This window comes from Aulostomus chinensis, chromosome 18 (genome assembly GCF_037954235.1).
Source record: "Aulostomus chinensis isolate RoL2024-O1b breed Wild chromosome 18, RoL_Achi_v1.0, whole genome shotgun sequence".
Taxonomy (NCBI): domain Eukaryota; kingdom Metazoa; phylum Chordata; class Actinopteri; order Syngnathiformes; family Aulostomidae; genus Aulostomus; species Aulostomus chinensis.
Genome location: NC_141337.1, coordinates 817,654 through 842,500, shown reverse-complemented (window position 1 = coordinate 842,500; position 24,847 = coordinate 817,654). Strand labels below are relative to the sequence as shown.

The 24,847-nt window shown below is 47.8% G+C and overlaps 1 protein-coding gene across 13 annotated transcripts in view; it reads left to right on the top strand.

Moving 5' to 3' along the window:
- The window catches only part of LOC147244538 (RNA binding protein fox-1 homolog 3-like), a 396,055-nt gene that overhangs the window by 294,328 nt on the left and 76,880 nt on the right, over positions 1-24,847 (top strand). The window contains exon 1 of one of the 13 annotated variants that reach the window (XM_086186200.1): positions 5,857-6,250. The exons of the other annotated variants lie outside the window; for them this stretch is intronic. Within the exon in view, the coding sequence (XP_086042326.1) occupies positions 6,125-6,250 (126 nt within the window). The 5' untranslated portion in view covers positions 5,857-6,124. Of the gene's footprint in view, positions 1-5,856; positions 6,251-24,847 lie in introns of those variants that run through there. 13 annotated transcript variants of the gene reach the window in all.

Genomic DNA, 24,847 nt, shown 5'->3' with positions numbered 1-24,847 from the left:
CGCACATACTGAGGGAAACCAGACCAGCTCCATGAACGCGCTGCTTCGTCTCTGTTGTAATCTCTTGCTGGCTGCTATTGAGCTAATTTCTAACGACGACCCTGGAAATGGCGAGGGCGTATTTGCTGCCTGGCATGTTAGCCTCTCCATGTACATCCAGTAATCACATGCACCATGTGACATTGTCCCCAAGAGCGACTCCTGCCGCCACTGAATTTTTCATCATTGATCTGATGTGATTTCCATGCTTGGCAGCCCCTGTGCCCTGTCAGCTCTCTCTCTATCATAGCCGCTCTGGGCCTGGAGGCCTAACTGGGTGTGTGCCATCGCCCCCGTTTGTTGTCTCCCCCCATGCCTCGACAAAAACCCTTCCTGTCTTCCACCCACCAGCTCGGACTATCGCACACCCTCTGGCTCTGGCACTTCATAGCCACGAGCAGACCTTTGAATAAGAGGGTGGTAAAAGGCTCAATGTATTGACATTGACTGTCCACCGCCATAAAGCTCCATCACCCCCCTTCCTTCCTTCCTTCCTTGTCAAAGCAGTAAGAGGAGCAGTGGTGGTGTGTGTACTGTATGTGTGTTTTGGGTGTAGACGGTATCGCGGGGAGGGTTGATATATGACAGTGCGTGAGGCAGTACCCCTCAGCTGCTGCTCTGCCTCCTCCGATGGAAGCTTTCAAAATGTCCTAATATCAGGCTGGAGCTGGGTGAGCGATGGCCACGGCCAACCTGCTGATCTTAGCACCAGGTGCATTAGTTTGCCATAAAGAAGCAGTGATTGTGAGACGGCGGCAGGTGAAAACATATGAGGATGAATGACACCATATAAAAGCCAAGCTCTGTTTCAAAATCCATTAGAGAGGCGAGGGCCCCGACTCCAGCAAAAGCCGAGGCTTCCTATCCTTTCCTGGCGTCCAATCGAGGAATGGATCACCGATCACTCCAGCAGTTCCTCCTTTAACTGTCCATTTAATCAAAATTTTTAATCAATGCATTAGCACATGACAGCGTTGAGGAGAGAAAAAGCATACGTCACTGGGTGCCTGATATTGGCAACCCAAGATAAGCCCAGAGATGAATGGGATTCATTTCGTGTTGAGAAACAGACCCACTTTCTTCAGCAGATTTTGTGAATGTTCTTTGTCTTTGTACTTCCATACAAACCCCACCAAAACAGACCCCCCCCCACACACACACTCGCACAGCACTGCCTTCTAATTGCTCTGATCTGCGCTCAAAGTGAAGAAATAATGAACGAGAGCTTTAATTATGCCTCCAGACAAAGGATCCCACATGCCTCCACATCACACCGAGATGGGTGAGGGCAGGTTAAACAGGAGCTCCTTCCTCGGGGGGCACCGAGCTGGTCAGGCTTGAATACAGCCTGATGTGATCCTGGAGAAGTGTGTGTTGGAGGGGAGGCTTGTAAGATGGGCCTCCTCATTTAGAAAAAGATGAGCTACATAGGTTTGTTATCTCTAACAGATATGACACAACCTTTAATTAGTGGGGATTCCTGACGCTCGGGCCGCAGATATAATCAGCGGACCTTTAGTGAGAAGGCAACCTTCCCTTCTCCGGGTACCCCTGGGGCGGGCTATCGGAGGCATCCTGTGCCCCCTCTCCTCCAGCGGGGACTGCTGGCACTCTGGAGATGCCAGATAATGAGGAAGCTTGTCAGAGGGGCACTTCAATGGTGCCCCTCCGCTGGCCCAGCTGCTTCTTAACTCCATCCAGCAGCATCAAACGCTGGCGCTTTGTTTTCCTGCGAGTGTGTCTCCGGAGATCCTGGAGTGTGTCAAGTGGGGATGGGGAATAAAGGAACTAGTCTCCCTTAGACTCACCGTCTCCTCCCCAGCTCCACTGATGACATCGGGGGCTCGGCAGTCTCACGATACCCACATCAGTTCAGCGGTTCCATCTTTGGTTAGGATCTCTGCGCAGTTGTTACATCATCGCACCTGCTTGTAATGTCCCGATGAAAAGGTTTTATTCTCAAGTTTAAAGAGTGTTTTTAGGGTGTAAGTTTGAATGTTAAGATAAACTGTTGTACCAACAATATTCCCAGGATGTTGTGGGAACATTGTTGAGACATCAGATTAGTTCCTAAAAATTCCTGCGATGTTACATAATGACAAAAGAAGATTCTCTATGTGACGTACAGAAAATGTTTGCAGGCATGAGATGACACTTCCTTTATAAATGTGAGTGTTTCACAAAGGTGGAACATTTTGCCTGCAGCTTTCAACATAGTTGGGGGACGTTCTATTTGCTACCTCAACAATGTCCTCACAATACCCCCAGATCCCCCTCTCAGGGCCGGTCCGTCTCCACCGGCACCTCGCAATCAGAAGACACGGACAGTTTGTTTTTAGAGCCCATAGATGTGTGTGCAGAATGTTGTTCCTTTTCACAAGTTGCACTGTTGGACCGTCCAACGTGGAGAAACCTGCACTAACATGATTGAGAGTGAAGCTGGACGTCGCCAGGAGGAAAACTGAAATGGGTGAAAAGCAGCTACACTTTTAATTCACTCAGTCCCTGAAAATCCTGACATTTAGTCCAAAATAATTGGAATCAGACTTTTAATTGCTACTTTGAGGTCTGTGTTTTAATGTTAGAAGGTAAATTCCTGATGGATAGCATTCTCAACACACTCTTAATGAGGGAGAAGGAGTTGGTGGCATTTTCAGGATTTTAATGTGGTCATTTTTTTCCTGCAAAAATGTCAGACACACATTCTAGCATTTATCACAGTGTTTTGTCACCCTCCATAGGGGTGTGGATGGGATCTTCCTACCAGATACGGACAAATCCGAAGCGTCATTTCTTTTAGTGTCTGGCAACAATGTGGAGGTGAAGGTTGGAGGAGTTTTCAGTGTTTTCTAAAAACCCACTCAGATTAAAGTTATTTCGACAATAATAGAAAGAAGAGCATGTGTATAAGATTAAAAACAATACGAAAGAAAAGAAAAATAAATGAGCCAAAGGATGTTAATGTCATTGAGGCGGAGTACACACTGTCACAGGCTGTGCTGTATGAAGTATAAGTACTTCCTAATGTGAATTCAAGACTTTTGCCTCTGCTGGTTTATTTTACTGGTTTTGCTCGCTGCGGGCCAGGGTGAGGGGAGTTAAGGGACATAAACAGTCATCTCTTAAGATGATTAGTGCGAGTGTGCCGTATCGATCGGCGGTCATACGATAAACAGTGGAGAACAGGAATGCGCCGCCAATCGTTTGGGCCTCATTAGTCACTGCTTGTATTGCCTTTGATTATTGCTGACTGAGCTCCCGGTGCATGTGATGGCTTTTTACTGCTAGAGCTGCTGCTTTCAACCCTTTTTTTTTTTTCAGGGAAGCATATTAGACAAAGAGCCCTATATCTTCTGTAACACTGGTGCTGCGTCTCCAAGATGGATGCACAGATGTTTTTGAGGAGAGATAAAAACCTGATTTTAACACCAGGGATGCCTCTGATCAGCTGAGAGCAGAGGAGGAATACAAACATGTAGAATCCCACAGCTCTGCCTCCAAGGAGAAACGGTCCGGGCCAGCCAAGACAGACGTGACAGAGTCGACAGAGACAGTGATGGTGATTGTGGTAATAATGATTATGCTGATTATTACAGGGCTGCCACGGCGATGTGGTGATTGCACCGCAAGGAGGAAATAGAGAAAGACAAAAGGCCGACTGACAAAAACGATGATGAGGATGATAATGATTAAGATCAGTGTTTTTCTGGTGATCAACTCCGAGCCGGTCGCTGCAGTTGTTGATCTTTCTTTAATTGGCAAAACAGCAGCGTGGGGAGTTAACCGAGGATATCTGTCGGAGGGCTTTGATTTCACATGACAAAAAGAAAAAGGCACCGTTGAGAACATTCCAGCATCTGGCTTTGAAGGGAGTGATCTGGCAGTGCTCATTTGAATTATTAACTGGGTGGGACAGACAGACAGAGAGAGAGAGAGTAGAGGAGTGTGAGACAGGAAAACGCGAGGAGAGACGGCAAGATGGATTCCAAGCTGAAGTCTTCCACTTTCACATGTCAGATATGTCACATCCCCCAACCCCAATTATGAGTTCTGACCCTCCAAAACCAGAGACGGTTCTGGAACTAGACTTCCTGCATCTGGGTTATGAGGGTTTTCTACTGCCCCACGTCTTTGGCAGCGGCCGAGTCTTTCACCTCTCAGTCACCGATGTACATATTGGACCCATTTTCCTTGAGACACATTATCATCCTAACCCTAAAATGGCATTTTTCAGAAAAATCAGAGGAAGATGAACCTTGTTTCCCAGTTGGATTAACAGAAAATTGAAGGATCCTTGAAATGGGGGGGGGGGGGGGGGGGGGGGGCAATTGAACAAGTCCCAGCAGCCTTCCTCCCAATGCATGTTGGCCCCAAATAGAAATTAGCCAAGAAAATCAGGTTTTATGAGGTTAAGGTCTTAGTCACAAAAGGCCAGGTCAGGTTTAGCGAAGGATCAGCATCCCCCCCCCCCCCCCCCCCAAATACCTCCATCAGAACAATCGCACTTCCTCCTGTGTGGCCCCGTCAACATAGGCGCCGCAAATAGCTGAGATGAAATTGATTCATTTCCAAGATGAAAAATAATGGACAGTGTTTTTAATTTGGGATTTGCGCGGCTATGCTAGCCGAACTGATGCTAGTTAACCATTCAATTTAGATCAACCACAGCTTTTTTCCCCAAGACATGAGACGAACGCATTCACATGTTTAACAGAGTACTGGAGCAGTTCTTGGAAGCATTCTGGGTTCAGTACTTCCCTATGGAATCTGGACCGATAGCAGCTAAAACATGCTGTCATGACAGCTAGCTCACTCGCTTGCGCGCTGTATAAGCCAGAAATGCATGTTTCGGCCACATGCCGCTCATTTGCTTTCTGGGGAATTGTGTGGGTCATGAATTGAAAATGATAATCTGGTCTGAAGTCTAGAAGTTTGATATCCTGGAAGTAGAGTTTGTTCTTTTGTCTGATGCTGTCTTGATAGCATCGTTCCTGCGAGCGAATCAGGCTGCAAGATCTGGAGCTTGTGTCCCAGGCTGTATGAATCCTTAAATGTCAGAGTAGTGACCACTGCTGGACGACCAACCATCCCTCATCAGATCGTGAACTCAGCTTTGTTTTGGACGAGATCCAGAAGAGATTTCTCATATTTTCCTCCAGATTTGAAGTTAATCGAGTCTCGCTGCCCACTCCGTTACGCCGTGCTGTAACATCTTGTGCATTCTCTTTGTTGGTCACTTTAAAGCTGAATCAAGCAGAATGGTTCAAAGGGGGCTCGGCATGCTCGAACAGTTTAGCGTGCTCCTCGGCCGGATGCATATTCGCAGCTCAGTGGAACGGGAGCGGCCTGGGAGCAGCACGCCTCTGCTGAGATGTCCACTGACTCCACACATACATCCACTATACATGCTGCACAGCGTGTCCTTGAGCACACAACACACTCACACACACAGGCGAGGGAGTCGTCCACTATGGGGTGTGTGTTTACAGGGTGGGGGGGCTGCAATTAAAAGGCAGCATGCAGTGTCCCATGAGGTTCTAATGCCCAGGATCAGCTGTTCTAATGTCATTCACATCCCCTCTGTTATTCATCCAGCCTGTTTGATGTATGAATCCACCAGGGACTTCATCAGTACCCCCCATCCCTCCATGCAACCACGACCACCTCTTTCATACCCCCATCCTAACCTACCCAACCCCCTGTCTGCTCTACAACCCCTCCTCCCTCCTCCTCTGCTTGCACAGAACCTCCCCTTCTGTGTCTGAATGCTTATGTTGGCTTTTATCATGCTCAAAGTAAACAGAGTCGCGCCACGGATAGTGAGAGAGAGAGAGAGAGAGAGAGAGAGAGAGAGGGGAGAGACCTCGGAGAGAGCGCAATAGTGATAAAGGTGGAACATGCACATTGTCTGCAAGCCGCTCGCCGTCCTGCTTCAATAGAGACACAAAAGCCAGCAAAAAGGAAATTTAAAAGGCAAGTGGAAGCAGAAGAAAGGATTTGAAGAAAGAGGGAGAGAGAGAGGAAGCGAGCGAGAGCGACAGAGAGGGGAAGAAAGAGAGTAGAGCGAGAAGGATCTCCCTGCTAAATGCGCAAAGCATCCCGTCACCCCACGCTGAGCTCCATGGCCAACTCAGGCTGCCTGCTGCTCTCCGGCTCCGGGATGCTACCTCACTCGCTCCAGTGTCCCCCTGCCTTCCTCTACCTGCCCGAGGTAAGACTGAACACAGCTGGCTTTGTTGCCCCTCGCGTTCGCTCCCTCTCCCTCTCCCTCTCCCTCTCTCTCTCTCTCTCTTCCCCTCACTCACTCGCTCGCTTGCTTGCTCTCCATCCGTCCCTTTCATTCCTCTGTGCGCTCTTCAGCTGCACGTGATAGCGTCACACTGGCTTTGTGTTGCGTACTTTCCCCCCTCTAACCCTTGACCCTGCGTTTGTTGGGGGAATTGGCGTGTGTGTGTGTGTGTGTGTGTGTGTGTGTGTGTGTGTGTGGGGGGGCTAACTCCTTTAATTTAATTCCCATCCTCTTCTGTTCCTCTCATCTGACTTCCCTCTCATTTGAGTGACATTAAAGCAGTGAGTGACCACGCGGCCGCTTCATGACTCATTATGTCTCCTCCATCACTTCTCATCAGCATCCCTGCTGCTGTTTCTCCACCAGCTCCAACTATCGCATCACTTGACTTGTACAACACACACTCCTGAATGTGTGTCTTGTGTTTGGGAGGATATACATGTATACACACACATAGATATATATACAGCATATACACATATAGCATTTTGGATCTGGAGCCATTACTCCGAGGGGTTCACCTAACCTGACACGATCTGGATTTAGAAAATAGATTCCAAGTTAATTTCACACTCGTGAATCTGTGAATCCGAACTTGCAGGCCTCCAGGATTAGAGGAGGTGAGGTGACATCACTAATGGGAAACAACACGGAGCCGTCTGCAAAACATGATGAAGGCGGTGAAAATGCACCGCCTTCATTTGTGAGTGCTTTACACAGGAAAATGTTGACATTAAAACGGTCAGAGTTTAATCTCTTGAGCTTCAGATGTGCTTGATGTTGATGTGAGCCCCCCCCACACACACACACACACACACACCATTTTCTAATGGTGGCAACACTTCAGATCATTACATCTCAACAAACGAACATTGATTTTCTTTTTCCGCGTAACTGATCGTCTTGTTTGGTGAAACCTGACGACCGCCATTTTCTGACCGCTGACTCTTAAGTTTGCTCGTCTCAGCTGAATTATTCACATTTTAATTCAGTCTGTTGGGGAGGGGGATGCTGTCAGTGCTGGTGGGGGGGTCAAGCATCCAATTTAGTTTTTACTACTAGCGGCATGTGTTGCAGCAATCAGTGTGTGTTACTGCAGTGATTGAGGGGAAATAACGGCGAGGCCGTCATCCTGTTCCCTCATTTTGAATTCTGCCCCTCCCCACTCTCCCCCGCCATCATGTTAATGGCCCACTCGCCCTCCCACCCATCTGTCCAGAGGGCTTGCACCCCGCTGGATGACCGCGACTTCTGGGCACGAGTGGACAACTCGCCATCACACTCAGGAGTCAAGGCCACTCCAGCAAACTTGGAGACGATGGCGCCTCGTTCACAAACACCTTCACAGCCCCATTTGAACAAAAAAGTGTTGGATTTTAGTGAATCATGTAAAGTAAATTCTGGGTTTGTGAATATGGGGATGACAGCCTAGTATCACCTCAGCCCAGCGAGCTGCAGAGACTTCTGTCCATGTCTGGAAGAGTGAGTTTACATGTGTTTACCTCCCTCTGGGTCCCGGTCAGGATGTCCAGCAAGCCTCTCAGGGTGTGTGTGTGTGTGTGTGTGTGTAGTCTTTGAAAGTCAAAAGAAACAGCTGAATCTGAAACTTCCTGTGTGCCATTTTTCCCACCAAACATCCCTTTTCTTTAAAGCGCTTTAATGTATCAGCAGCTTTTGTTCTTTTTCTTTTCTCTCCCCTCCCTCTCTTTGCGGTAAATCCTCACCCCGCAGCGCTGCGAGGGGAAACAACCCTCTGAATCACACTGTGGCCAGCATCCCCCCACTCCTCCATCCCTTTTCCTCCCACATCCATTCGCTGGATGCAGTCTGTGCACCCCCAACACACACACACACACACACACACACTCAGCCACCGTCACCGCCGCTCTCCGACTTCCTCGCCAGGGCTGCAGCGCGGCTCCTGTAAGATGACAGCCACAGAACAGAAGGGGAATAGATTGAGGTGATAGCCTCTGCCTCGCAGTTTGTTTGCATTTCAAATAAGACACTGTATTAAGTTGGGCGCCAAACAGCTTTGCTTATTATGTGTGAACACGGCGCCGCATGAAATCAGAGGAAGACAGGAGTTTATTACATGAAAGATTAGCGAGGCATACCTTGCCTTTATTTGTGTGCTTTGATGCTCTTTGTTGTCGTTCCTATGAATCCTGGCTAAATGTTTGTTTTCATTAGCACAAGGAGAGACTTCCCGTGGCGTGCATGGCGGCGGAGCTCACTAAAAAGTGTCCGTATCATGGCAGGATTGAAGGGCAGCTCTCCGGGTTTCTGGAGCTTCCGCAGGATGATGTCACGCCTCCTCTACCGTATTGTGGTGGCTCGTTTCATGAGTTATGGGGCTGGATATTGAGGGAGTTATGAATTACAGCACGGCGAGGCTTTTACAGGATGCAACACTCGCCACTGTGGGCTCGTATTAAAGTACAAATATATTTATGGTGCACGCTGAAGCTGACGGGGTTGCTCAGGTTTGCTAGGAGCTGCCGTCACAGCCATAAAAACATGGCATCTCATGGATTTTCTATTTACCAGGCGTTGGGTGGGCATATGGCAACGCTCGTAAATGTGACTCTATTATCTAAGACGATGCTGGGGGGTTCACTTGAAGTTGTTAACGTCCTCATGTCACATCTCTCTCTGTCTTATCTCCAAATCTACCCTTTTCTTTATTCCTGTAATTGGATTTTCCATCCCGGCGTTCCTGCGTGGAAGTCTGTTGTGATTGTGGCACCTATTGATTCCTTATTGGGACTTTTCCGGTGAAGCTTCGGTGTCATTCTAAACGGTTTGGTCACCTGGACCTGTTTGATGTTGGTAGTTTGGGGGGGCCTCTGATTGCAGCGGCCTCCTCCTCCTCTTCCTCCTCTTCTTCACGCTGATCTTTTCTCCTCCTCACACACTCACACACTGATTCATCTGCTTAAAGGCGAGCTATGCAGTGAGGGCTGGGAATACTTATCCCCCCCCCTTGGTTCAGACCTTGATCCCGCCTCCCAAAGCGCATCTATTCACAGGGACTTTAGATATCGAAGGATTCAGGTTGGTGGTCTCCGGGGGACGGCTGCTGCTGCCGCACAGTGACGGCTCCTTCCTGGGGGATAATTATTGTAGGCCAAGCTGTACTATTGACAGCTGTAAATGGAGATGCTGCCTGTAACTGGGAGCCTAATAGGTTCTTGTCCCTACATGGCTCTTGTTAGGCCCGTGGAGGTGCGGCACAGACCAGCTTGAGAAATGAGCCATGGCCGCTGAGGGAGCCCCACCCCCACCACGCCACCTCTCTCCTCACCTCTTGGGAAAAGGGTTAACACATAATAGTTGGTCCTCTCTCACTCGACCGGTAGACTCTTCATGTTCTCTAAAGGATGTAGATGTTCCATACGTTCCCAACATCCAAGCAACCCTACTCGATCTCAAACGCGTCACGGCGCCACTGCGCTTTACCGGGGGCACGTCTTCTCTCGTATAAGAACAAAGCCTCATCCTCCCTCTGATCTCCAGCAGCGACCGTGTCACCGTTGGCCGGTCCAGGAGAACTGGATGTTCCCACGGTTGAAACTCAAATTGGCGGCGATGATGTTCCCTGTTAAGCTGCCAAATTATAGGACAAATTGCCAGAAGTCCAAACAATGCTGAGCACCAGTGGCGGAACTCGACTTTGACACTGGGGCGACCTGGGGGGTGGCCATCCCGGACCCCCTGGCTCCGCCCCTGCTGAGCACCCTTATGTTTAAACATTTGTCTTTCTGTACCTTTCAACTGATTTTCCTTTATTTGCTTTTTCTTTTTCCTGGGTTTTTAGAGGGTTTCATTATTTTTAAGAATTTTAATCCACTTGTATTATTTTGCTTTTATTGGCTAAGTATTTGCACAGGGATTTGATTACTTGGATATCAATACATTTGCGTGGTGTTTCAGAGTTTCTTTGAATCAATTCGACGTGCAGAACCAACCAGAACCCTGCTTCCATGAACACAGAACATGTGCACTACTTGCCGCCATTCGCCGGGACCCAAGGATGCGCTGAAAATGCAGACGTTGATACAGCGTTTCAAAGTTAAAACATGGCACCAATCGAGGAGCTTGTCGAGGGGTTCCAACTCTCACTGCGTCCTCCTCAGGGTCGCTGTCCTTTTCTAGAGCATCTTACAATCACCTGGATTCGTGAAGCACCGAATGGGTATTCATCCACAGCAGAAAATAGTCCCAACATTCTCTCCGTTCAAGCGCTTCAAAGCTGCAGAGCTCAACTGCTGAAATGTGCTCGACACGTACTGAGGTCAGAGGGCATATTTTGACTTTTGGTCGAGTTTTTAACGATCTTTATTTGAACTTTCATGTCAAGTCGAGATCTGACCAGTTCCTTGTTCACACTCGATGATGTCTGTTGTCTTGTTCCAGATAAACACAGCATTCCAAATACTCCGTAATTCCACAAAGCCACGCCAGCTTTGTTGCCTCCCAGTTGATCTATCTGAACTCTCTTTGCTCCGATTCAATCAGGCACAAATCAAAAACAGGAAAAACTTGAAACCCAATTTCATGGGCTCAGGAATGCACCTCTCCATGTGTTCTCTGTGAAATCAGTCAGTCTTTCTCTCGCCGCCGTTCAGCTGTTTTGTCCCTTAAACAGCTGATTCATAGCAGCGTAACAAAGGCGGAGGGACTGATTGAAATGTTTTCTCACTCCCCTCCGCCCCGGAGGAGAATTGTAAATCATAGCTCAGTCGTTTATTTTGAAATTTCATTTGGTGTGTGAGCGAGTGCTGCCTTGTTCTTCACACAGACTTGCAGCTGACTCCTTTTCTTTCTCAAGGCTACCCACCGTCTCACCCCACTAGACCTTTGTAAATTGAACAAAATTAAATTTGTTCTCTGTATAGAAAAACAGCACAAACAGAAATAGATTTACTCACCAGCAGAGCTTCCACCAGGTCCTGGCCCTGTTCTTAATCTACATATTTGAGTCTGCATATGTATGTTTACCCGTCTCGCTGCGAGCGGCCGACGTGCTGTCAGCTGTAGGTGGAGGCTCGCAGGGCTGCGGAGCGCGTCAATACCAGTGTATTTACATTTTGCCAATAATGCTAAATATCTTGCAGTCATTAATGTTGAGCATTCGCCTGGAGTGCTGCTGTCTATATTCTGGACCTATAGTGTCAGGGAATTAGCATTCTCAGCGCCGCCGATGCTAATAAACTCCACTTCTGGAAACAAAGCTGCAGTTGCTGATGTCTTCACCTCACAATAACCTGTTGGTTCGTTTCTGTGTTTCTAACGAAGCGTCTAATTCCTTTTTACTGCCATTCATCAGACAGAAATGAGGGAGAGACACTGTTGTGTCACCTGTTAACAAGCTTTGCTTGTTCAACCGTCGCGACGATGTCATCTGGATCTTGTTTTTTTTAAAGACAAACCTTTTCTTCACACTTCTTATTTAATTCGAAAAGTTTGAAAAACTGTTAATGTTCATAAAGACATGACGATATAAAAGCTAACTTCAAGTCTTGCTAACTTTAGCAGCATCAGGGAAAATTTCCATTTTTTACATAAGAAAATCCAGAAAGTTGCTTTCACCATTGACCAGGATTGGTGAGCATATTTCTTGTTTGTTCATGTGTTCTGCATGTCTGTGGGAGCGAAAGCCAGCTGACCTCTGACCTGACACGCTCCTCTCTGCAGTCACATTTTCCACAGTCCACAGTCAAACACTGGCAGCGAGGAACCAAGATTAAAAAAGTAAATTATGATGATGATGAAATGATCAAAGAAGAATCTTACGCTGCCAATTTAAATTCAAACTACAGGCTTAGTTCACTGCAGCAGAAATTAGTGTGAGGTCGCCAACCAATCACAGCGTAGGTGGGAGTGGCCATCTCTCTCAAACACACTTGTTTCTAATTATGACCACGAGTAGGAGCAGTGCGATGTAGCGCTCAGGCTCACTGAGGCTGGTTCCTTTAAATACCCTTTAAATACTGAAATGGTCACGAAGCTCCTCCCATCTCCTCGGCTCGCTCTGACTCAAGCTTTCTGCCTTTTTGATGCCATAAAACGATTTAATGCTGGCATAGCTTTGGTCCTTAATCTTTAGACGTGTGTGTGTTGCTGAATTGATTGGAAAAAAATGCCTTTAAATAAGCAACAGAATTTCACAATTTTTGTTTCAGAACGAAGGCGAGGGCGTCACGCGAAGCGTCGGAACCTGCTGATTATTAATGTTTGCTGCTTGATGTGCAGCAGCAGGAGCACGTTTCTGCTTGGCACTAAACGTGCATGATGCTCACCGACGTGGAGGTTCAGATAAAGGCCAGTCGTCACACAGGATTGTTGACACCCACTGATTCCTGCATTGCGGTGGCCTTATTTCCCTCCCAGGCCGTTTAGCGCGGCGCAGGAATGTCCGCTTGGTTTCAAAATCTCTGCTGCTCGGCTCGCTTGAGTGCTTCTTCAGACCAGCGGAGAGCGAGAGGAGAAAGACAAGACGACACGACACAACACCTCCCTGTCTTTACACTGCGGGAGCTCTCACTACATCACACACACTCTCACACACACACACACACACACACACACACAGAAGCGACGGGGGGATAACCTCACAGTAGCAACCATTTATAGCCTCTTTCCCCCAACAATATAATCTGTCCTGAGGTTTTCTATTTCTTCAAATGGCGCGCTAAAATGCTTAAGCAGCCAGACCAGCTTGAGTCCAATTATTTCTTTACTGCAGCGTCTCGGCCAGCTGTGATTATTATGTTTATAATGTAGTGTCATTCTCATATTGTCCTTGAAGCATTCTCCTCTCGGCGGGAGCCTCTCAAATGAGACGTACGAGCCTCTGTGCTGAGTGAACAGAGTGGACGTACGAGTGAAAGCAAAAAAAAAAAAAGCCATCACAAGCCAATAAAGCGCTGCACCTTTTTACTCCCAGCAGCTGGAACGGGAGCAGTGAACGGCCAAGCATTATTCCCGCTTCTCCTCGTGCTCCTGCAGCCTGTCTTCTCAACTGCTAGAAGAAACGCCGCCGCCGCCGCTGCCAAATAGATCTCCAGGCGAAGGCTGGAATTTTGTTTTTCAAAAGGTCATTATCCGTCTTCATCAGCAGCAGTGGCGCACGTATTCTCCCATCAGAAGTTTCCCTTTTTCTTGATCTCATGTATTAACTTCTAAAGGATGTTTGACGACGAAGAGGCGCCCTGCTCTGCAGAGATCAATATTTGAACTATATCTGTTGTGGGTCAGCATGTGCGGGTGTATAAAATTAAATGGGGCTTGAAATTGATTTAAACTTCTCCTTGGAAAAAAGTCTGCGGGTATTCTGAAATGGAAGCACCAGGAGAGGAGCGAGGAGGAGATGACCTCCACTCAGGCTCATTCAGAATTGTTTTTGTTTCTGCAAATTAAATGAGGCCTTTTATTATTATTTATATGCTGCTGGGGGAGGGGGTGGGTTGCCAGTTATGGCACGTTTGGTTTTGCAGAGCTAAAGTAATATAAAGTAATGGCTGTGATTCCCAGCACATCTCCGCTGGCTGCCTCCACCACATCCAAATATAAAAGAGTGTCTTTAAGAGAGAAAACTCTCCCCCAAGGCTCAGAGCTGTTTGCTCGTGGGCAACCAATCAGGTATCACTCTGATTACTCTCTCTGGGTAATCAATAAGAAAGAAGAGACGCTCCTGTAATTTGGCCCAAATCAGAGTGTTCCTCCTCCCCCTCACTCTCCCTCTCCTGTAGTCTAAATATCACTGCTTCTCTCGCAGCACTTTGTTAGTGGAGCACGCCTCTGTGTTTTTCTAAAATCATCTATCAAGGTGAGATCTGTGGGAAAGAGCAGCGCCTCGGGCTTCCTCGCCGTGTGCTTATGAGGTTTTATTAGGTCCCACAGGAGCGCTGCTTTGGTGTGTGTTAAAAACAAATGGAACTTACAAATTACAGATTACAGTCTGCGTGTGTGTGTGTGTGTGTGTGTGTGTGTGTGTGTGTGTGTGTGATTTGAGAGTGGCCAGCTGTGTGTGTTTGAGGGAGGAGCTGCACGCCGATGCCCCCGCCACTGCAGCTGCTACTTAAGTGCTGCATTAGTGATGGTGTGTGTGTGCGTGTGTGTGTGTGTGTTGGGGGGCATTGAGCATTATTTTTTCATCAACGCATCCGGAACATGTTTCATGGTGCAGAAATCAAGAGCCATCTATTCTCATATTGTTGTCAGCGCTGTGTGTTTGGCCGCAACGGTTTTCATGTTATTTAATAATTCAGGACAAACGCTCACTCACTTCCTTTTTTGAAGGGGGGAGATAGAGAGCGCCGAACCTCTGTCAATCAAACCAAAACGATCGTGTAATTGGCTCATTAAATGGGCGTGTTATCAGACGGGGAAACAGTCCTTTTAACTGTCAAAATCTCGCGGTCGGGGGCCATCGTGGCTTCACCGCGTGACTGAACAGTCGGAATATTAGCAAAATCACAATATCACAGCAGCTGAAACTTGGAGATTCCACTGAAATGAGAGGTGAGACGTCAAAAACACTTCACTCTTTTAGGTATTCATTTTCAAAATGGCCGTTCCCCCTCGAGTCAGAGGTCCTCTCTGTCAAAATAACGGCAGTTTATTCTACTCCTCCATGTTGTCTGGCCCGCTCATGCAGGTGCTGGAGTTCAAACGTACTCCTTCAAAATGTTGGATTTTGAACCTAATCTGGTGTTTACTTCAGAGTTGCTCAACAAACTCAAACTCTAACGATTTGTGAAGTCAATCCACTGATGCTGCGGGATACAAGTTTATTCTGGAAACTTTGTATTTTGCACTGCGTTTCTAATTTAAATGCACTGATGAAGCTTCGTAGTCTTGTAGTCTCGGAGGTTTGGCTGAAAATGTGTGAAAATATTTTAGTTTCACTCTTTAATTCGTTAACACTACATTGATAGATGAAGGATTTTGTCTGTTCTATTCTTAAAAAGCTGGAGAACCCTGGTGTTCTATGACAGCTTGCGTTATATTAATGCATGGAACGTCACATTACAACCATGAGGAAAAGGCCAGCATCACTCAGGGCTGAAGCTGTGATCAGGAAGTGTGTGTACAGTTCTAGTGAGCCCCCCCCCGACTCGGTCTTCAGGTGAGCTCCAGCTCTCCGTTGCTGCTGTCGCTCTGCTGGTTACTGCAGATAAACCCTCCACATCTGGGCTGCAGCGTTCACATGTGGGCTTGAACTCCTCAGGATGAATGAAGGCTTCAGAATCACGAGAAGCTTTTTCATAAAAGAGGAGTTTCCCTTGATGGTGCAAACAACGAAGATGTAGAGGAAATAAAATCAAGCACAAAAAAGCTCAAAATACCTGAAATATATAGAAGAAAATTATACGTCACATGAAGAAGTAGAATAAAGTGAACATTTGTTTTTGAAAAAATGACTAAGTTGAGGGAATTGTGTGTGTGTGTGTGTGTGTGTGTGTGTATATATATACAGTTTTTGTAATTATGCATATATATACACATATATGTATGTATATTTATATACATAATTACATAAAGATACATATATGTGTGTATATATGTGTTTGTATATGTATTATTATGTATGTATTATATTGTATATGTGTGTGTGTGTGTGTGTGTGTGTGTGTGTGTGTGTGTGTGTGTGTGTGTGTGTGTGTGTGTGTGTGCGAGGGGGATATATGTATATATATATATAGAGAGAGAGAGAGAGAGAGAGCACATAAGAGCAGCCTCCCTCTGTCCGGCTCGACGGCGAGGGGGATTTTCCTGTTCCTGCCCTTCCTTCTTTCCTCCTAATTTAATGGCAGACTTGTAACTCCAGCATTGTTGTCATTCAGCTCTGGCGAGTAATGAATAGCAATTAACGTTTTCAAAGGAGCGAGTAAAGCTGGCGAGATGTTGCTTTTCACCCAGAAATGTTGGACTGGCGGTGGTGGGGGGGGGGGGGGGGGGGGGGCTGTGGTGCAGAGAATGGCCCTCATTTATCCGTCCAGCTGTTTTTGGTAAATAACTTTTCCCCCTTCCTCTTGTCACACTATCAGCACAAACAAATCATTCTGATATCCAACAATTTCCACTTTCTCAATGAACTGTAATAAACTCATAAATTACCCGCCACTTTTTGTCCAGATTGTTCTTTCTGCTCGGCGCTGGCCGAGGAAGTGCTAATTAACTGGCTATGAATGAAACTGCAGGACAGCGCGTATCAACGGCAGGGAGACAAATGCGATTTACTTCTGTCGCGAGTGAGTGGAAAATTGCTGTGTAAATTGGAGGTTGTTGCCGTCGACCGTTTTTCTGTGTGCTTACATTTCACGGGTGAGAATCCAATCTCACAGGGCAGCATGTGTGGACTGCCCTCTCTGATACACTCCAGCATCCTCCACCTACTCTATGATAGCGCTCTAAAAAGCTCCCCCAAATCTCTGCACGCACACCCACACACACACACGCGCAGACCGCCAGAGAAACACTCACACAGGTTTGTGCCAGCTGAGGTAAAGATGTGAGCAGCACACGTCTGGTGATTCGACTCATCTTCCAATTCACCAAATTCCCCCGACACCAGATTTCACAGGACGTAAACAGAGCAAATGCTAATTGTCCCACTTGTCCTCTCCTGTACTCCGCCGCGGGTTTCCTGGTGGCTTTCATGCGGCTCTAGTGGTGCTCCAGTCAGTAACAAACGCAGCCTCCCTCATTCAGACTCTTTTTCGTCGGCGCTGGCTGTTTTTATCTATGGTCACTTTTGGAGAGAATTACGGTGACAGAGGCATGGAAATGATGGGCTGGCAGTGAGATATCTCTGCCTCATAAATTCTACTTTGCTGGAGATAATTTACGAGGGAGGTTTAAGGAAGCTCCTCGGTATCCATCCACTCCACAGCCTCCATTCACTTCAGCCCTGCGAGTGCACTCGATTTATCGAAGCTGAATTTATTTTGTTCCTTTTACTCCCGAAGCATCACACTGAATGATTATGATAATTTTTTTCTGCCTGTATTTTTTGCTTAGAATATGCCAGGCAGTATTTGTTCTGTCAGGATTATTACAGATAAAAGAGCAAAGGAATAGATCTTGTGTGGCGCGTCTGTGGCTTTACGACTGAGAGGCCCTCACCGTGAGGTGTTCCGCTATCAGAAAGGTCATCGGCTCCCCTGATTGTGCTGCACGAGCACGAGGCCGGAGCGAACGGCGAGACGGCTCAGTCATCGGTAATCATTCTTCATGCATATTTCTGTTTGAGGGAAACTTTTCATCTGGGAAACTTTCACCACAAATGGAGAAAGTGAGTCAGTTTGGGATTTTTTTTTCCTGTTCATTACTACATTAAAAGTTTCTCTCCCAGCGAGTTTCAAAGGAATTGATATTGCTCTTGAGAGGAGAATTTGGTTTCCTTACTTTTTTAGTTCCTATTTTTTTGTTTTCCTGACGAGATGTGAATTCTCTCTCCTGTGTGACGGCTGATTCAATGAGCCCAGTATGACTGCAGCCCCGAGGCGATAGAAGTTTACAACTCAGTTAGCGGCAGCCTCGGTGTCTCGATCCAGTTAGGGCCCTTATTTTGGTTACAGTCGTGCCTGTAGTTTCTCCTGCAGCAGGAACATCTTTGCTGTGTCTTCTACTCTGTCCGTTTCCAAAATGGACGTCTTTGCGAAGAGAAATTCCCCCGTGGAACCGTTGCGGTCCTTTAGAATTACCCTCCTGCTCTTCATGGAGTTTGGGGGGCGGGGGGGGGGGGGGGCGGGAGATGCACGTCAGCTGTGTGTTTGTGTTTGAAGAAAACCCTATAGGTTTTCCAATCAGTGCGAGTATTCCGAACGCGACTCTGATGTCAGCGCGCCTGCTTATTGCTGTGGCATACCTGTGTCGTTTTAACTAGACAGGATGCACAATGGAAGCAGACAAGGCTCTTTCACAGGGGAGTTAATCTAATCTACTCCCGCTCAAGTTGGACATTCGCTGTCACTGACACGCCGGCGTCATCTCCAATAAAACAGGTGAAGGGAGAGCGCGGCGGCTGCTGCTCTGCAGGTAACTGAGGCTGGCACTCTGCTGGGCTTTCATGTTAACCCTCCCCAGGTTGCCTCCAATCATTATACATGAGCATTCAGTCTCAATTTGAGCTGCTCTTCCGCTCTGTTATCTCTTCTGTCCTCTCATGTCAGAGAACCCGCCGTGATGCCCCTGACAGCGGAGGTTTACAGAAATACCTAGAAGTGTTTTAAGAATGCGCCTCAGTGCTCGCCAGCCGTGTCTCTCGAGCTGCGGATGCGTGTGTGTTCATGCATCGCGTGCACGCAGGTGACAAGTCAGTGATTCAAGTGCTCAGCAGCAGGTTATTTCCTCTGAACCGGGGCCTTGTTTAATGGTAATTGTGGCAATTAGCATGTGAATGAGGTAGGAATTGGATAATAGAAGTAAGATAAATATTGATGTTAATTCACATTGGAGGGGCGGGGGTGGGGTGGGGTGGGGGGCGTACAAGTTCCTGTAAATTTATCCTGAACTCTCATTTGCATGCATTAACACAGGGGCAATTACAACCTCAAAAAAAACCTGTCAGTGGTGCTGACATTAAAAAGAAATCAATTATTCCCGGAAGGTGACGATGTCACAGCAGGAGAAAATGGGGGCGGTGTTTTCTCAAACTTTCCCCTCTCCGCCTTATTTACTTGGAGAGCTCCACCAGTAACCAGCTGCTCAGAAGGTTAAATGACATCCGTCACCTGTCAGACGGCTGACCCGGGATGAGCCTCTTCATTTTGACTCTGTAATAACTGCGGCTTCGCTCACAAAATGAGACGACTGACCTTGCCTGGTCACCTCCATCGCATCCTCCCAGGTGATGGGACTGTGTCATTTTCTCCGCTGGTCACGGTGTTGCAGGGGTAACAGGGGTGTGATGACCAGCGGCTCAGGGGGAGAATGACGGGGGTCCAGGTGGGCTACTGCAGTTGTTGGGGCGGAAGTAAAAAAGCCTCCCCTGGAAGGCTGCCGCCATCTGGACCTCTGCCCGTGTCTGCAAATCAGCAATGTGCAGCCGATGGGCCATCTCTACCCCATCGCACATGCTCCTACCAAACGCCCACTCGGGGAAAAAACATTCACATCAGCCACCCCCGCATTCTTACACCCCCCCCCCCCATCACCCTGTCTGCTGTTTTTGAAAGAAAAATGTGAGAGAAGAAAAAAGAGTGAGCGCAGTGCCAGGGGCGGGCGGCGGAGAAAACCTCATTTCTTCCGGCGTGCTGCAGCTAGTGGGTTATTGAGGTGGCTGTAATTTGATAAGGAGAAGAAACTCAATGGACTGTGAGCAAGTCAGCAGTTTGAGGCCAGTCACATTTCTGATGTGATGCGGAGGTGGCAGTGGTGATAGTACGGGGGGGGGCTGCTGGGAGAGGAGAAGAGAGGGAGGGAGGGGTTCCCTGACACAGGCTGCCTTCCTCTCCTCCGAGGCGAGGCTACACTGATCCTCCCCGGGTCCAATTGTGTTTTTGACAGGCCAGAGGTGCATTTCCAAGCAGATGGCCCATATACACGCACCCCATCGCTAATCTGGAGATCTCCCCACAGAGCCCTGCCGAGCCCTCCCCCTTTTCTATTTCAAACGCCTTTATCCCTACCTTTCTCTCCGTGCTGTGAATTTCCACTCCTCCCGCAAAGTCACTTTTTGTTGTTGTGGCTGTTTCTTGCTTGCTAGATAAGAGACACAAGTGTGATCAGTGGAACCTTTGAAGTTCCCATAAATAATCGGGCAGCATGGCCCACTCCGGAGCCCTCAGCTTCCAGTTCAGATCAAAGATTAGCCTCACGTCGGCCTCAGCCCTGGAATAAAGCACTTTATTGGATTCCAAAAGCTGGGCGAGCAGGCCCCGTTCTCTCTCACCGCAGGTCCCTCGTCAGACGCGAGGCCTGAAGACTTTCACACGCAGCCTATCGAGCTGTTTGTACTCCCAGGATCCACAAGAAAGAGAAAACAAGAGAGCCTGAACAATGCTGACTTTTTAATCAACAGCGTTTTCAGGGGCAATCAGCAACCAAGGCCTGATGTCTGAGAAATCTCTCCGCTGAAAAAAATGGGACGGGGGGATTTTTGAAGTTACTGTTAAACAGACTGTAAAATGCTCCCTCAGACCTGCGGGGCGTTTGGATCTGGTGAGCTCGTGCAGGCAGTCGGGGCTGTTCACACATGAGCAGGCGCTCTCATCTGGCTCAGGGCAAAGTCAATCTGGGGCCCAGTGTTTGAGAATGGCAGCCCACCACTCAAAAGGTTGGCGCTGGTCTTCCCGCACTCCTGGTCACACATCTATCACGGTGCACTGCTGCACGAGACTCCAGGTTAGAAAAATGGCCGCTTGCTGATTCTCCACTGCACGACTGAAGCGGCGTCTGGAGAACTCCAGGCTGCTCCGGCTCAGACACGGATGGTGAGGGTGGGGGGCTGCAGAATGATCCTTCTCTGCTCGCCTCCCACTCCCCACCTTCCTCTAAGTCTCCTGTTCCTCTCCACACCAGGAGTCCCTGTCCAGTCTCTGCAGGTCTGCAGGAGCATCAACAACACTGTAAAACATTAACAAGCCCTTTAAGATCCCGCCCTCCTGCTGCTGCTCGCCTAGCGTTGCACATTTTTGACAAAAGGTAGCACTCAAATCCCTCTTCCATGCAGACACATCCCCGGGCGGCTGCTGTACTCCCCAGGCCTTTCATGTTCATGTCATGAAAAGCCATCCTGAGCAAGCACTGAGGCGCCCGCGCACAGATGAGGCTGGTCATCCCAGCGCACTCGCAATTTCTACCTTTTATTTCATTTTTCCTGCTGGATTAGACTCGGTAAACAGCTGCTGATGGTTCCAGGGGGATTTGATGTGCGGGACAAAACGGAACGATCGCAATGAAAGCCTGACAGTTTTGTGATAGAGAATCCGTCAGTCAGACGCTTTCTCCCCACATCAACTCCTAATTGATAAATGACGTCGGCTCATTTCATCAAGGTCAGCGCGCAATTAAAACAGTCCTGATGTATCAGCCAATGAGCAGAAACCCAAACCAGCAGAGATCGCAGGCAGCAAACCTTGATGTCTGGCGACTTGAACTGGCACGGTGCAGGAGAGTGACCCGAGCGGCTCGCTGGGAGTATCACATCACTCTCCACCCAGCGTGAGTGGACGAGTCATCGCCGCCAGCATCTCGTCCTCTCGCTGCTGCTCGGCACCCCAGCAGGTCTCGATGTCGAAGTCTGTGCTCCTCCGTGATGCCATGTGCAGACGGCTGTACGTCCTCACCTGTGCTCACCATGTTGATGAGGAGGAAAGATGCCAGTCAGGGTTAGATTCTCAGATTCATCTGTCAATATCAGTTGTGTGTGTGTATATATGTATATATGTATATATATATACACATATATACACATATATGTATACATATGTATGTATATATATACACATATATACATATATATGTATATATATGTATATATACACACATATATACATATATATGTATATACATATATATGTGTGTATATATATATATGTATATACATATATATATGTGTGTGTATATATATATATATATATATATACACATATATATATATATGTATATACATATATATATGTGTGTGTGTATATATATATATATATATATACACATATATATATATATGTATATATATCTCAGATATCAGCAACAAATGCGTTGCTACGGTGCATCTCCAGCAGGAACAGGTATTGAAGCCGTCACATATTTTACATGTGGCCATCATGTGGTCGCTTGCATCATCGTCGTCTTTATCAAAGAAATATTTTCTATTTCTGCTGCAATGATGATTATCTCTCAATTATGTTCCCAAAATTCTTCTCGCACTAACATCCCGTGTTGCTCACACATCCTGTCCTCGATTCCGGCTTTTATTTCCAGCCCAGCTCCATAAGCACAACATCTCAATCTCTGATATTAAGAGAAGCGTTTGTGACTCATAACAGCCTGAGAGACGCATCACTACCGTATCCAGTGTGACATTAAATTAAGCGTACAGGCAACTGTGAACGCAGAGCCACGCCACACTGGGGGGCCGCAGCCTTTGTGCCTGCTTTTGGGTGGATATCCAGCCTCAGAATCTGCATTACCTTTGCATATGAATTAAAAAGGTCATTACAAAGTCTCCTTTTTGATGTCTGAGTGATAAATAATATATATAATCTTTTGCAAGATATGCTCTTTCAAGTCCTATCTGCGGATCTTTTCTTAATATATGCGCTACATTACTGTGCATGCACATCCTCGGGTGCACTTCCCCCATGCTCACTCTGGATGTATGTTAATGACTGTAATGGGCTCTTCTGTTTCCATTTAATCAGAATCTCAGTTCTGGGATACAGCTGTGTGCTCAGCAGTGGCCACGCATCGTGTTCGGGCCCGGCCGCCGCCTCACACCTCCCAAGCTTCCCCACGATTGGCTGAGACGATTCTTGATTGCACTTGGCGAGGATGTGTGTGTGTGTGCGTGCGTGTGTGTGTGTGTGTGTGTGGGGAGGAGAGGGGGTGTCAGGTGAAGTTTAATGTTCTTAAGAGAGAAATCTGTGTGAGGGAATGAAATACGAGCCGTGTACTTGATGTGTGGCTGCTGCAGTCTTCCAGTTTCACCTCGGATGCTTCGGCCTCCTCGCTGCTACGCTGGAGACTGTAATGCCCCCCCCCCCCCCACAACACTTTTATGAGCTGAAAAAGAGACAAACACAGATGCATTTGGCCACTTTCCTTATCAAGTCTAACGAGTTTCCTCACATTTCAGTCTTTCTATCTGTCCCTGCCTCCTCTATCCTCCCTGTGGTGCACCTCTGGCGCCCCCACCCACCCCCAACCTAGCGGCAGCCCATCTAACTGAACCCGATACTGAGATTTGTGCAGCTAATTCCCTGCACTCACACGGCTCAGTGTGGTGTCATAATTGGCACACCATTGATTTATGTCTCCTCTTACAGCCCCCTGAATGGCTGATGAGAGGAGCTTCCTGTCATAATAGGCCTCGTCCAGGCTTCTCAGCTGTTCACCACACTCCTTCCTGTCCCACCATATTTGTTGTGGCTGAAACCAGCAGAAACTGTGTTAGTTTCCCTTTTACACGGACGCAACATGGAGGACTTTTTTACCTTGCAGATAATAACACTCTCAACATTTGGAATCATTAATGGCTTCGAAATCTCATCGCCGTTGTCCAGTGATGCGAGACTCCCGCCGAGGTTAATGGCTTGAGCGGCTTGTTTTGCTCATTGAAAAGTGAGACATCGTCCCCATCCAGCTGACCCGTGAGGACCGGAGGAGGATTTTCAGGGGACTGCAGTGGCTGCCGGTAGCTGGGTGCTCCCCGGGGGGGCTGCTGTAATCTGGTTGTCCCACAGCAGGGGAAGGAGGGAGGGGGTGGAGATGCAGGCTGCTGCCCTGGGGAGTCCCAGGCTCCGCTGAGAGCATTTGTTCCATCTTCCTACCAACGCTGCCGAAAACGCTAAAAGTAAGCAATAAAGGTGCTCTCGTCATCACAACTGCTCCCTCAACATTTCTGCCTTCATCGATTTGTTTGTTCGCTGTGATGAGGAAGGAATTGTGCTCGATGAGAGCGAGACTTTGTCCATGTTTTCTGGTGATGAACTGTGTTCACGATATGCTAGAGTGGTTTGTTTGCCATTTCCCTGTTTGACCTCTTTATAATAAATTCCATCCACAAATACTCCAGGCACAAACTTACACATCAACAAACCAAACAAAACAATCCATATTAGGAGAATGTGAATTGACAGCTTTATGAAAAATGTATTGAAAGCTGTAAGCAACGTGTATGGAAGAGTGGCACAAGACCGTGTTTTTTGTTTGCTTGCATTTCATTAAAGTTTCAGTTTGCTGGCCCTGAGAAATCAGATCCCATCACAAAGAAAGTAGATGCATTATCAGACTGAGGGAGACGGGACAGGAGAGACAACGCGGCGTTGAGCAGAGCTCACATCAGCCCCAGGCCCGGCTCGGCCCGGCCCGGCCCGGCCCGGCCCGACGCGACGCCAGCGGAGGCGGGAGTCTGCGTCCGTGGACGGGAGGCTGTGTGAGAGCAGCAGCGCATGGCTGTGAGGTAGAAGCGAGGAAGGAGTGGCAGGCAGAAAACCCCCAGACCTTGTGTTTCTGGGGCCCAGCTCATCCATTGCTAATGCCTGGAGTAATATAGGTCTCATTCATAATGGATGAACCTTGGCCCTCGCCTGCAAAGTATATGATGCACACAGTAAAGAGGTCAAAGATTGGCTTGTTTGCCGGGAATGTGGCGACCACTTCTGGCCTGAGCATCGCTACATGCTAGTGTAGCGAATTCAGGGGGAGATGCTGCGTTCGAGGCGTGAGGACTGGAAGTAGAGGCCTGGGGGGTCCGTGGACACGCGTGATGTCGTCATGAAGCCATGTTCACCAGCCCGCTGTCAGCGGAGGGGCGACTCACTGCAACACTGGAATCATCCG